The sequence below is a fragment of the Nicotiana tomentosiformis genome, chromosome 5, assembly GCF_000390325.3.
Source record: "Nicotiana tomentosiformis chromosome 5, ASM39032v3, whole genome shotgun sequence".
NCBI classification, from domain to species: domain Eukaryota; kingdom Viridiplantae; phylum Streptophyta; class Magnoliopsida; order Solanales; family Solanaceae; genus Nicotiana; species Nicotiana tomentosiformis.
The window spans coordinates 22,164,881-22,179,519 of NC_090816.1; the positions used below are offsets into that span (position 1 = coordinate 22,164,881).

At 36.1% G+C, this 14,639-nt stretch overlaps 2 protein-coding genes across 2 annotated transcripts; both read right to left on the reverse strand.

Annotated features, from left to right (window-relative positions):
* Window positions 1-64: 64 nt before the first annotated feature.
* On the reverse strand, window positions 65-1,708 carry LOC104088529 (dirigent protein 24-like). The gene has a single exon (XM_009593223.4). It carries the CDS (start codon window positions 1,390-1,392, stop codon window positions 214-216), a length of 1,179 nt encoding a protein of 392 aa, XP_009591518.1. The 5' UTR covers window positions 1,393-1,708; the 3' UTR covers window positions 65-213.
* A 907-nt stretch (window positions 1,709-2,615) lies between these two features.
* LOC104088528 (dirigent protein 25-like) lies at window positions 2,616-4,170 on the reverse strand. Its single transcript, XM_018768257.3, has one exon. The coding sequence runs from the start codon at window positions 3,479-3,481 to the stop codon at window positions 2,756-2,758; it is 726 nt and encodes a 241-aa protein (XP_018623773.1). The 5' UTR covers window positions 3,482-4,170; the 3' UTR covers window positions 2,616-2,755.
* Between the last annotated feature and the right edge of the window lie 10,469 nt (window positions 4,171-14,639).

A 14,639-nucleotide genomic window follows, 5' to 3' on the forward strand; every position in this document is an offset into this window, starting at 1 on the left:
ATGTATACATAATTAGTGTTTCGTAATATGTGATGACCAAATGAAACTCCAAGTTGGATACGCCTTTTGGGACTGAGTAAAAAAGCTCTGATATAGATCATAATATAATCGACACATTTAACCATTCAATTACATGCTGCAAAGTACATAATGTAAATATTCCGAAATACAGAAAACATGTTGAGTTAACACCTTATCTAGAAGACATGCTGTTTAAGGGGTGATGTAGACAGTAAAGTGGGTAATTGTCTCCACTCCATCAGTTGTATGTTGGTCCACGTGAGGAAGAGTTTCGATGGTGGCAAATCCTTTAGCATTTTCATACTTGCCAGTCCCTCCAATGATGGCAATGTGCGAAATTGGTGTGGCTGTCCTGTGAATTCCAAAGAAACTAATGGTATCATCCACTTCATGATCGTGTTCTCCATGGAATAGTGCTGTCAAGGCTAAAGTGTGGCTGGTGCCATCTGAAGAGCTTGTCAGGTAAAATCCTTGTGCTTTGCCGAGAACAGCTGATCCCAGTTCGTGCCCCTCGGTTATTTCATTGTCAACGACAGTAATAGAGCCAAACATGAGCTGCTGAAGCGATAAGCCAGAAGGAAGCTGACCGGCTGTTACAAAAGGTTGGTTGTTACCACCATTAACTACATTGTTGTTTCCGCTGTTTTGCAGGACAGTGTTAGCTTGTTGCTGACCATTTAGGCCTGCAAGGAATGGATAGTTGTTGTTGTTGACAACGTTGTTAATGTTGTTCAAAGGAACTCCACCATTGATTGGGAAGATTTGATTGGTGGTTGTCGAGAAAGGGAGATTGTTGGCATCAGAAGTGGCTACAATTCCAGTGACCACTCTTCCTGAAGGCTGTGAACCACCAAGGATGTCATGCATGAAAAAGGAGAATGTCGGGTGCTCAAGGACAGGACTTTCTACTGCGGCTCCACCTGAGGTTGCAGTGGCCACTCCTGGTGTTTGGCTGACAGGGGTAGTTACTGGTGCTGCATCGGCAACGGGGGCTGCTCCAGTGTCTGGTAAGTCAGCAGGAGGAGCCACAGAGGCAGCAGGGGCGACAACAGGGATGGAATCTGGTTCAGGTTCAGCTGGTAAATCTGCTGGAGGAGCCACTGTGTCAGCAGGGATGGAAGGATCAGCTACAGGCGCCACGTCAGAATCAGGAGCAGTGACAGTAGCTGGTAATTGGTTACTTGGCAATGTGGCAGCTGGGGCAACCACAGGAGCTACAACAGGATCATCTGTTTCCGATGATGCGTCAGCCACTCGGTTCACTTCATCAAGGATTCTTGCTGAACTGGCACAACCGAAGGTGAGGGCTAGCAGCAAAATGCAGAACGTGGCTTGGAGTATTTTAGAGGTGAGTCGGGAAAATTTTGCCATTTTTTCTTGCGAATGACGCTAGGGGATGAGAGATTAGAAGAAACAAATGGAGCTGAGTAGATGCTTGATTGATGAGAAAAGAAAGGAGGCTCAATGGGTATATATAGTTTTGATTACATCCTTAATAAGAAGTGGAGCTGATAAGGTGGTTTTGGTAAGGAGTACTAAACACCCTTGTAGATACTATTTTTTTTTGCAGAACAGCAAATCCAAAATGGACATCAGGTTTGGTTGGACCAACTCTGACAGCTTTTTGCTGATTATCTAGACAGTTATAGTATATTATTATCTTAAAACTAATCAATTTTTTTTTAAATTAGCAGTTTTTTAGGGTAAACCATATTGTTGTTCCATATACTAGGGACTTTACAGAAGCTTATTTCTTTTCAACATCTGCAGACAGAGTTGCCATGTCTCATTCTTCCTGTATTTCCTAGCTTAAGAAAATGCAATTTAAGTTTCCTTCCGTAGATAATAAAAGATTGAAATTTAGCAGTAAATCTTGTTGAAGGCAGAAACATTCTCTGAATTTCGTACAATTTTGAAAATGAGTTCCTAAACCCCTAGAATTTTCCGTAAGTTTCCTAAATGCTAAATATCTGGTGTAAATCTATAAGGAAATTTAAGTTCATTTCTCATAAATAGCACATCTTCAAGAATATATGTATTATCCATTCATCCATCAGCATTATCTGAATTTTTTTCAAATGAGCCGAGGGCCTATCGGAAACAGCTTCTCTACCCTCACAAGGTAGCGGCAAGGTCTGAGTACACTTTACCCTCCCCAGACCCCACTTGTGGGATTACACTAGGATTATTGTTGTTGAGAAGGGTCTCTGCAGCTTATTCCGTGCTCCTTAATTGGTAACATATGTTAACTCTTAACTGCGTGAATGTAGTCTGTCACTTTAACAGTACTATGCCTGCCCCTGCACTATTCCCTTCGAATCTGGGCAGAGAAAGCACTTTCTTTGGGAGCAGTTTTTGAATAGACTTCAGCTGAAGTTAATTATGCACAATTCTATACTTTGTTTGATTTGCTTATGGAATAAAATGTTATGTTCGAAAACATTCTTTGTGGATTTCATATAACTTTGAAACCATTGATGATCTGTGTATATTTCTGATGGTATACACTTCGAAAAAGATCACGGTGACACTAATTGAAGTTCAGGTAATATTTCTGTTTGTATTGACGGAAAGCAAGAGTTTAACAAAAAATATGCAAGAAAAAATATAGGAGTGATCTTCACCCTTAAATAAATCTTGAACCAGCAAGAATTACAATAGAGAAAAGAAATTTCAAATTACATCACAATGATTACTCTAGCAAGTTATATGGTGGACTATCTTCTACTAACTTTTAACCAAGACAAACACTGAATGAAAGAATCTTGTATGTTCCTTCACTCTTATTAGAGGTTGCATTGACAATCTTGACAGTAGCATAGCCATTTGCATCATGATACTTTCCAGTGCCACCAATTACTGCTATATGTGATTCAAAAACATCACCCTTATGCATCCCGAAAAACCTTAAACTATCCTTGTATTCATTACTAAGAAAGCTAGTAGTCATTGCCATCATATGACTGCTGCCATCTTCTGAACTAGCGACATACATTCCTTGAGCTTTTCCCATCAAAGTCGAGCCATAAATGGAACCTTCGTATATGTCCTCATCGATTGTTGTCACTGTCCCTAGCTCTAATTCCTGAAGTGTAGCTATAGCTGGGAATGTCATGCTGATTCCTTCCAAATCAAGCGTGTGAGTATGCAATCCATTCATTTCAACACTTGGATTTGTGTCGGTCAATGGAATGCCTCCCACAGGAGGGAAATAGCCTAATGGTTTCGAGAAGGGAAGCTGATGACTATTTACTTTTGTTGGTGCAGATTTTGACGAACGGTGTTTTTGGCTAAGAACATCTAGCATGTAAAAGGATATTTCATGGTGTGCATGATAATGATGATGGTTTGCTGGGGAAGGATTGTTATTCAGAGTTCTTGCAGAAAATGATCGATGCGTCAAGAAGAAGAAGAAGAACCAAAAAATGGCTAGTTTAGAAGGAGATTTTATCATCTCCATAGATTGCAGAAGAGTTATTCTTTCTCTTTTCAGTAGGTTCTATGAGAGCTAAATTAAGATGGGGAGATCTCCAATAATACTTGGTTTGGAGTGGAGTAGTTATTGTATTAATGAAGTAGTTAACTTTTGGGGCTATTATCCTCCCAGGACTTCAGCTAGTCCAGTATTAGTAGTATTTATGGTAGTTAATGTCTAAGGACTATTATCTGCTATCAAGAAGGATGAAGAAAGAAAGGAGAATCAGATATAGTATTGACACGCAATTTCGCTTTCTGTTGGTAGTAGGTTTTTATGACTAACCGTTGTTTTCTTTCATTGTTGATCACCTTACTATCTGGTTGTTTTTATTATGCTTTTATATGGCTTCTTGATAGTGTCCCTTCTTTTCTATATTTTCATTAATGGTGCTTATAAGCCTAAGCCGAGGGTCTATTGGAAACCGCCTCTCTATCCTCACAAGGTAGGGGTAAGGTTTGCGTACATACTACCCTCCCAGATCCCACGGTGTGAGATATTACTGGGTATGGGTATGTTGTTGTTGTAGTAGTATTTGATCTATATGAATTTGAGATTTTTGAACTACAACACAAAAAAATCATTTAATTACCCATTAGTGTGCTTGTATCTTTTGTATGGCATGACAAGAATGACTATAATAGTAATGTTAAACAAATACATTTATGGTGACTTAAATTAAAGATATTGCTACGACCTTGAACACACTCTTATCATAGAAACACTTACATAAAATTGATCGCTAGCAAATGAGTCTAGGAGTCCAATGTTTCATTTGATTTCTAATTTTGAATTTCAATCGTTCAAATCTAGCCAATTAAATGTATTGTTTTTTTCATTTCACAACTATTTCAGAGCTTCTTACTAATTAGTTTTAAATCATTTATAGTTTGTGCAATATCCTAAAATCATTAAGACATTAATAGCATGTTTGGCCAAGCTTCTAAAATCTGCTTATTTTGAAAAGTGCTTTTCAAAAAAATACTTTTGGTGAGAAACAATTTGTGTTTGGCTAATTAATTTAGAAAATACTTTTGAGTAACAATTAATGTTTGGCTAAGCTTTTAAAATGCTTTTAAAAAGTGCTTCTACTTCTACTTAAAAGTACTTTTTCCTTAAAATAACTTGGTCAAACACCTTAACTTTGAGAAAAAAATACACTTTTGACAAAGAAAACACTTTTGGCCAAGAAAAAAGCTTGGCTCTAACTTAAAAGATTCATGCCAATGTTACTTTTACCACGACTTTATTTATTATAATTCCCCATAGCCGCTACCACTAGCCATCACCATACAACCATCACTATCAATTACCTCCACCACCAGCCCCATCCACGACGTGTCACTACTTAGTCGCTAAGCTACCTTTGGTGGAGGGGTTCCAATTGAATCCCCTTTGCTGAAAAAATTGCGTTGTACAAAAAGGATAGAATATATATATATATATATATATACACACACACACTAAAAGTAAAAAATACACAACTAAAAAGTTAAATTACTAAATTACCCTTCTAATAATATTATATTTATATTTTATAATTATAATTAAACAATATTTTAAAAATAAATTTAAATTGTATCTTTTCTAAATAGTTGTGTCCTTTTATTAGTAACTAATTTTTAAAACAATTATCTGGCCATTAGAATAGAACCATTTATTTATAAATAAAAAAAACAACGCCTTGAATTGAAGGGTTGTATCCTTTAGATTAGCAAAATTAACTTTTCACATGTGTTCCTTCACATTTCAAAATCAAGAGACCATTTCTATTTAATTAAAAAAAAAAAATTACTAACGCTTCATAGTCTGTTTTAACATTATTACCGCCAAAAGTTACCACCATTTAGTTTCTAATTTACATTATAAAATTAAGAGATGGGCTGTCCAGTTAAAATTAGTGACAAAAAATAGATGGAAGTGCAATAAAAGTTGACTCACGAGGCAATCAGTATGTACTCCTTATTTTGGTTCCCTTTTGCATTGTTATTTTGGCTATTAATCTATTTTTTAAAACACAGCTTCTGAAATTAATTCTAAGTCATTCAAAATTATTCTAGCACAATCTTGATTACGATTCGAATTATTTATGTTTGTTTGAATAACTTTTGAGAATCGAACTTATTATGCTAGCACAATCTTGGTTTCGAATACTAGTCTTATATTTGAAATATGTAAAAAAAAAAAAAAAAAAATTGCCACTGCTAGATTGAAGTTGACTTCTAATGTACGTTGCATGATACTACTCTTTCTCTTCTATTTTTCAAACAATCCCTTCTATCTTTGTGCATAAATTGGTGCGTTGAATTGTATATGTAATAAGGCCAAATTTTCATGATATTTATCGTGACATAATATTTATTATAACAAAATTTGTGAATCATGACATTTGTCATGACATAATATTTATTATTAGGCCAATGATTTCTTGTTATAAATAGAGGAGCTTCTCCTCATTTGCAAACACACCAATTCAAGAGCTTTTCACTTTTGTCTTTCTTTCTCCTCCTTTATTTCATTATAGAGTATTTTGTAAGAGAGTGGGTGTTGGAAAATACTTGTGTGAACCCTTTCTTTGGAGTGATTTTGTGAGGTTATTCTCTTGGGGTATTTGGTAATTAGAGTATTTACTTTAATTTTATACTCTCTTTTGTACTCTTATTGGTATAGTGAAATTGCTTCTCTCCGCTTGTGGACGTAGGTCACTTTGACCGAATCACGTTAAATTTGTGTCTTCTTTATCTTCTTTAATTGCCGTTATTATCAACTTGCATTGTCTTTGTTATTATCATTATAACGTTGTTTGGCTAAATTTCGCACTACCCGATTTCTCGATCCTAATAAATTAGTATCAAAGTCATATCTAACCGGGTTAGTTTAAATAGCCAAAATGACTCTAACAAAATCTTATGTTGAGAAATTTGATCGAAGTGCAAACTTTGGAATGTGGCAATTAAAGATGGAAGCTATCCTGATTCAGGATGGCTTAGATTTGGCACTGCAAGGAAATGAGAAGTTGCCGGATAAAATGACGGACGAGGAGTTTGCCGTCATAGACAGAAAGACAAAAGAAGATATTATTTTAAATCTTTCAAATGAAGTTTTACGTGAAGTTGTAGCAGAAAGCTCAGCCCAAGGCATATGGGAAAAACTTAAAACCCTATATATGAAAAGAACAGTAGAAAATAGTCTTTACCTAAAGCAAAAACTCTACACTTTTCGTATGGCTGAAGGTACCTCTATACTTACACATCTTGATACTTTTGATTCTCTTCTTATGGATTTAAGTAACATAGATGCTGAAATCAATGATGAGGATCAAAATGTGTTATTGCTTATTTTCTTACCCCAGTCGTTTAAACATATAAGAGATACTATGCTTTATAGAAAGGATAATATCTCTTATAAAGATATCAAATCTATTTTGAAATCAAAAGAACAAATAGATAGAGATATTACTGGGGAAACTAGTGAGAACCAAGGGGAAGACTTATTCATAAGAGGTAGATCCAATAAGAAAGATTCAAGTAGTGAGAAACCTAAATCAATATCAAAATCCAGATACAGAAATGTCATGTGCAAATATTGTCATAAGAAAGGTCACATTATTTCTGAATGCTTTAAATTGAAAAATAAAGAAAAGCATACAGAAAAGAAAAATGAGCACAAAAATATTGACACTGCCGAAGCAAGTGTAGCTGCTGATGAGACTGAGAGAACTATTTTTGAACAACTAATAATAGTTTCAAATCTAACAATGAGTGGATTTTAGATTCGGGTTGTTCTTATCATATGTGTCACAATCGGGATTTATTTACCACATATGAATCTATTGGAGGTGGAGTTGTCTTGATGGGAAACAATGTTGCCTGCAAAGTTATTAGAAAAGGTACATTCCGAATCAAAATGCACGATGGTGTAGTGAGAACTCTCATCGATGTTAGACATGTTCCTGACTTGAAGAAAAATCTCATCTCTTTAGTTACTCTAGAATCTCTTGGGTGCAAGTACACAAGTGAAGGTGTACTTTTGTGATCATGAAAGCACGCAGATCTAGTACGTTATATACTCTTTTGGGATTTACTGTTACAGGTGCTACTGCAGTTTCAATATCAGATAATTCAGATTCTGACATAACCAAATTGTGGCATATGCGATTTGGGTATATGAGTGAAAAATGTCTTTCCATCCTCAGCAAAAGAGGTCTCTTATGTGGCCAAAGTACCGAAAATATGGAGTTCTATGAACATTGTGTGTTCGGGAAGCAGAAAAGAGTCAGCTTCAAATCTCCAGTGATTCATAGAACAAAAGGTACTTTGGATTACATTCATTCAGATCTTTGGGGTCCTTCACGTACCCCATCAAAAGGTGGTGTCAGGTATATGTTAACTTTCATTGATGATTATTCAAGGAAAGTTTGGGTTTGTTTCCTGAAAAATAAAAGTGATGTTTACTTAAATTTCAAACAATGGAAAGTTTTGATTGAGAAGCAAACAAGAAAACAGGTTAAGCGGCTTAGAACCGATAATGGCTTGGAATTTTGTACTGATGAATTCAACGAATTTTGCAAGAATGAAGGAATTGCTCGACATCGTACTGTGAGAATGACACCTCAGCAAAATGGTATGGCAGAAAGGATGAATAGAACTCTTTTGGAAATGGCTCGTTGCATGATTTCAAATGCTAGGTTGACAAACGCCTTTTGGGCAGAAGCTATCGCTACAGCTTGTTATATTGTCAACCGAGCTCCTTCTGCACCTTTGAACTTTAAGACTCCCGAGGAAATGTGGTCAGGTACTCCTGCTAATTTTTCTGATTTAAAGATATTTGGTTGCCCTGCATACATGCATGTAAATGATGGAAAATTAGAGCTAAGGGATAAAAAATGCATTTTCCTTGGGTATGCATCTGAGTGAAAGGATACCGACTATGGTATCCTGATCCCACGACACCAAAATTTATAATTAGCAGAGATGTAACCTTTGATGAATCCTCTATATTACATTCTAGAAAAGAGTCTTCTAGTTCTTGTAATACAGATAAAGGAAAGAGTACACGGAACCAGGTGGAGATTGAGATTGACATTCCTTCTGAGCCAAGCTCATCAACTTTGGAGCAAAATACAGTTGAAACTATTGAAGTTGAGATAGAAGCTGAAATTCCTAAAGTTGAGACTCCTGAAGTTGAACCAGAAGAAGAAGAGTATTCTATAGCCAAACATAGACCAAGAAGAGAAGGTAAACAACCATTAAGATTTGGAGATTATGTTGTATTTGCTTTTTCAGTTGCACAGGAAACTGAAGAAATTGGAGAACCATCAAAATATACAGAAGCAGTTTCTGGTGCTGACTCAGCCAAGTGGCTGATTGCAATGAATGGAGAAATTGAGTCTCTCCACAAGAATGGTACTTGGTCTCTTGTGAAGCCGCCATTAGGAAAAAGAATTGTTGGTTGCAAATGGGTCTTCAAAAAAAAAGATGGCATTCCAGGGGTTGAAGATGAGAGCTATAAGGCACGATTAGTTGCAAAGGGATATAGTGAGGTAGAAGGAGTTGATTTTAATGATATTTTCTCACATGTTGTTAAACATAGCTCTATTCATGTCTTGGTTGCCTTCGTTGCCATGTATGATTTGGAATTAGAACAACTTGATGTTAAGACAACTTTCTTACATGACGAACTTGAGGAACAAATATACATGCATCAACCCGAAGGATTTGAAATTGAAGGAAAAGAAGATCATGTTTGCTTGTTGAAGAAATCCTTTTACGGATTAAAGCAGTCTCCAAGACAATGGTATAAAAGGTTTGATTCTTTTATGTTGGGTCATGGTTATTCGAGGAGCATGTATGATAGTTGTGTTTACTTTCGGAAGTTAAATGATGGTTCATTTGTGTACCTATTATTATATGTTGATGGCATGCTCAGTGCTGCTAAGGATTTAACAGAAATTCACAATTTGAAAAGTTAGCTGAAAAGTGAATTTGAGATGAAAGATTTGGGAACAACTAAGAAAATCCTTAGCATGGAGATCGAAAGAGATCAAAAAGACAACAGGCTATTTCTGACACAGAAGAAGTACTTGGAGAAAATCTTGGAGAGGTTTGGCATGAAAGATGCTAAACCAGTTAGTACCCCTCTGGCTGCTCATTTTAAGTTATCAGCTGCTCAGTCCCCGCAGTCAGAGGAAGAAGAGAGGTACATGACACATATTCCTTATTCCAGTGCAGTTGGCAGTATTATGTATGCAATGGTTTGTACACGTCCAGACATTTCACAAGCAGTGAGCTTGGTAAGCCGGTATATGACTTGCCCTGGCAAAGCACATTGGCATGTTGTGAAATGGATTCTCAGATACTTGCGAGGTACTTAAAACACATGTTTGGAATTTTAGAGAGATACTAACACTTTGGTTGGCTTTATAGATTCAGATTATGCAGGTGATCTTGACAAAAGAATATCACTAACAGGCTGTGTATTTTGCATCGGTGGTTACGCTATTAGTTGGAAAGCTACATTACAACATATAGTAGCTTTATCTACTACCGAAACAGAATATATGGCAGTGATCGAGGCGACCAAAGAAGCTTTATGGTTGAAGGGTCTATTTGTTGAACTCAGTTTACACCGAAGTGGTATTACCATTTTCTGTGATAATCAAAGTGCCATTCATTTGACTAAAGATAAAATGCATCATGAGAGGACGAAGCACATTGATATAAAGTATCATTTCATCCGAGAAATCATTGCTGAAAGAGAAGTCTCTGTTCAGAAGATCAACATTAGAGATAATCCTGCTGACATGTTCACAAAACCTCTTCCAATGTCCAAGTTCAAGCTTTGCCTGAACTTGAATGGCATTTATAAAGAATGATTTTGCCCATTGGGGTTTTTGCGGAGAAGGTGGAGCAAATTTACTATATATAAGCCGAAATTAGGCCAAGGTGGAGATTTGTAATATGGCCAAATTTTCATGACATTTGCCATGACATAATATCCATTATAACAAAATTTGTGGATCATGACATTTGCCATGACATAATATCCATTATTAGGCCAATGATTTCTTGTTATAAATAGAGGAGCTTTTCCTCATTTGCAAACACACCAATTCAAGAGCTTTTCACTCTTGTCTTTCTTTCTCCTCCTTTATTTCATTATAGAGTATTTTGTAAGAGAGTGAGTGTTGGGAAACACTTGTGTGAACCCTTTCTTTGGAGTGATCTTGTGATTTATTCTCTTGGGGTATTTGGTAATTAGAGTATTTACTCTAATTTTGTACTCTCTTTCGTACTCTTGTTGGTACAGTTGTCACACCTCCTTTTTTCCGACGAGAGGGGATAAGGGAGTTTTTTCAATTTAAGTGACATTAATCGAAATGGGATTATTTATTTACTTATTTCAGAGTCGCCACTTGGAATAATTTATGGTGTCCCAAATCACCGGTTTATTTTAAATCCCAAATCGAGAAAATTTGACTCTATTTATGGTCCGCGAACAAAGAAGAGCGGATAAGGAATTCTGTTAACCCGGGAGAAGGTGTGAGGAACTCCCGAGTTCCGTGGTTTTAGCACGGTCACTTAACAATTAATACTTGGCCTAATTATCTGATTTATTACATATTTAAAGCCTATTGTGCATTTTTACTTTTTAACCGCTTATAATTATTTATGGAATTATTTCTGGAACAAGTCACGATATCGTACACTTGTCGTTTTGGCACACGTCGCAAACCGCGCCACATGAAATGCACCCGCGATTTACGACATGCTTATTTTTATTACTGCTAGAGGTTATGATCGGGTCACATGAAATGCACACCCGGATTGGGGTTTAGGTATCGTGAGCATGCGATGGGAACCGTATCCATGACCACGATGATTTATTAATCATGTCTAAAGCAAGCTACGATGTTCATGATTATTTCTTTCTAAGTTTATTTTATTCACATAATCTAATTTGAACTAAAATCAGTGTTCGACTTAATCATTATCAGTCTTCAATATGGGCCGATTCAAAGCGGTTCCTGAAAGCAGAACACCAGCATCTCAATTTTGCGGATTTAATACCTTTGCATACATGTCAATCCCATTTAGATATTTTGATATTAGAAAAAGGGAAATCACAACCAGTGCATTCATCACAATAGTCATTTAGTTTCACCAGAAATCTACTACTAATATTTGACATAATCTCCATTTTAATACACAAAATGAACTCGTCTATCATGTACAAATGCAGCCGAAATTAACTTTGGGCTCAGGATTCTTAAAATGCCAGAGACCAGTTGCCTATATTCATATAGTCCAAAACAAATTGAGCCATAAAGCTTACATGTGATATAAATAAACTATCATAATAGTAACACTGCTTTCAACAAATTCAAACCCATATATCATAAATTCAACAATTGAACGTACAAACAATTGGCTTTTCAAACACACAGGTAGTAGTAAACATCAAACAGAAAAAAACCAATAAACAAATTTAATAGCTAAACATGATGGCTCCGTGAATTCAAAACAAACATGTAACACGAATGAACTCATATTTCAATTATGAATTCGACAAAGGGTCAGATATGAGTATGGCGTACCTCAAACAAGAAATCGATAGAAAATGACCAAATGAGGTCTGAAATAGATGGGAAAATACAGCAACAGAAACAACACATCAACAATGAAAACGCAGCGAGATTAACTTTAAAGCGAGCACGCATACGCAGATCCGGATCTGAAACACTCAAAAACATTTTAGAACCTTCAGATTTCAATTGAGTGACGCGAAGAGGAAGCTTAGAAGGGAATGTCGAAATGGAACTTCGGATAGCACAGCCGACGAGAGAATGAAACTGTGAACATGTCTGTCTTTGTGTGTATGTGTGTGTGCGCGCTTTCGGTCCCTTTGCTGAAACTGAGGTGAGAGAGGGGGCAGCTGCTCGGAGGGAATGGATAAGAAGAAATCGGCGGATAGGGTTTTTGTCAGGGGGTTTCCGTTCTTTTTCTCTTGAGAATCCAAAGGGATGGGGGAATTAGGGTCTATTTTAGAGATGAAGGGGGATATTGGGCCGGCGGGTAGTGGGTTGGGGCGAATGGAAGGAAAATGGGCCATTAGAAGCACCTGGTCTAAAGCTGTAATGAGACCCCATAGCCTTCTCTTTTCTTTCTTTGTATTTTGCAAGACTAATCAATTTATTTAACACTCCTAATTCCAACTAATTTACAAAATTAACCTAATGACTTATTTTTCTACAATTAACTAATTTATTTAGCTAATAAATGCATGTAGAGTTACTAATGTATTTTTTTGGTATTTTAGTGTTTTACAAATGCAATTAAAATCTAAAAATATAAAAATTCAAAATATTTTTGTATTTTCTTTAGGATTTAAAATACAACTTAAAAATGCATCAAACATGAATACGTACAAAGTAAACTAAGTAAAAATATAGAAAAGTAATTTAAAGCTATTTTTATTTTATTTTTTTAGGAGTAATTTTATATTAGGGCAAAAATTAGGTGCTCACAAAAGTGAAATTGATTCTCTCCGCTTGTGGACGTAGGCCACCTTGACCGAACCACGTTAAATTTGTGTCTTCTTTATCTTCTTTAATTGCCGTTATTATCAACTTGCATTGTCTTTGTTATTATCATTATAACGTTGTTTGGCTAAATTCTGCACTACTCGGTTTCCCGATCCTAACAGTATATTTAGATCCATAGGCAATTTTTTTCCTGTAACTGAGCTTTAAAAAAATATTGTATCGATTAATTAAAGGCAAATCCCTTTTATTACGAAAAGAATTACATACTGTCGTGTTTTTGTTTACCATCTCACAAATGATATATTATCAGAAATAATCTTGTAAGATTGATCAGAGATGTGTCGTATATATCTTGAATAAGTTGAACTCCTTATTTACACTCTTTCCCAGCCATGTGCAGTCAGACCTTCTTACTTTGTTGCTTTTATCCAAAAAGTACGTTTTCGGAACGACAGCACAGAGAAAAAACGGCTATGGTATCCTATTCCCCCCAAGTTCTGAAAACTAATAGAGCTCTTAAGTGTTGCTTAAGTTTAGAATACATAACATGTGCAAGTTAGTCACTTGAATGTATGGCTGTCCAACGGGACGGGACGGGCTGTCTCGTATCCCGTCCCGGCCCCGTCTCGTATTCCGTCTCGTCCCACTTAATTCTAAACGGGATGAGCTCATGATTAACGGTACGCGGGATCGGACGGGCCTACCATTTCGTCCCGTTCCGCCCCGTCCCGCCCCGTGTGTCCCGCTTATTTTTTTAATTTTTTTTTTTGAAATATAGCTGTTGGGCAATGACCAATTGCAAATATAACCGTTCCCAACGAATCAGGATTGGAAGGTATTAAAGACGAAGATATGGATGATATAACAGGTTTTGATTCCTCTATTGATGATGAACTTGATTTTTATCTTAATCAAGGATTGGAAAGTATTAAAGACGAAGAAGACAACAAACAACTTTTGGCATGGTGGTGGGAGCGTGGCAAGGCTTTTCCAACACTTTCAATAATGACCCGAGATATCCTGGCTATTCAAGTATCATCAGTAGCATCGGAGAGTGCTTTTAGCGCAGCAAGATTTCAAATCGGAGATCATAAACATTCATTAGCGGAGGACATCCTAGAGATTTCCGTATTATTCACAGATTGGATTAATTCAGAAAGAAGAAATCTTGGTTTTGAAAAATTAACCACTAGGGAAGAAGAAGAATACAATGAGATACTTAGCACTGGGAGCGATGACGGCATGGAACTCTTGGAACATCAATCAACCTTGCCAATTCCAGAACAATGTCCGAGAGAAACTATAGATAAGTTATAACGAAACTATATAGGAGCTTACAAATATTAGTATGATAATTTGTAATTGGCTACTAAGAGGCCTAGTTCAAACAGAACCCTTCCTAGAAGGTGGCTACGTAGATTAGGTGTTATTCAAAAGAATTATATTTGTATGTGAAATTTGAAAGTTCTATTAATAAAATAAAAGGCTCTAAGCATTGAATTATTTTTATGAATTGACTTACACTCTTACTTAGTTACTTAATGGCTTGAAATTATATTAAATAAATTATAACTCTATTATAATTACTAGAATATTTCA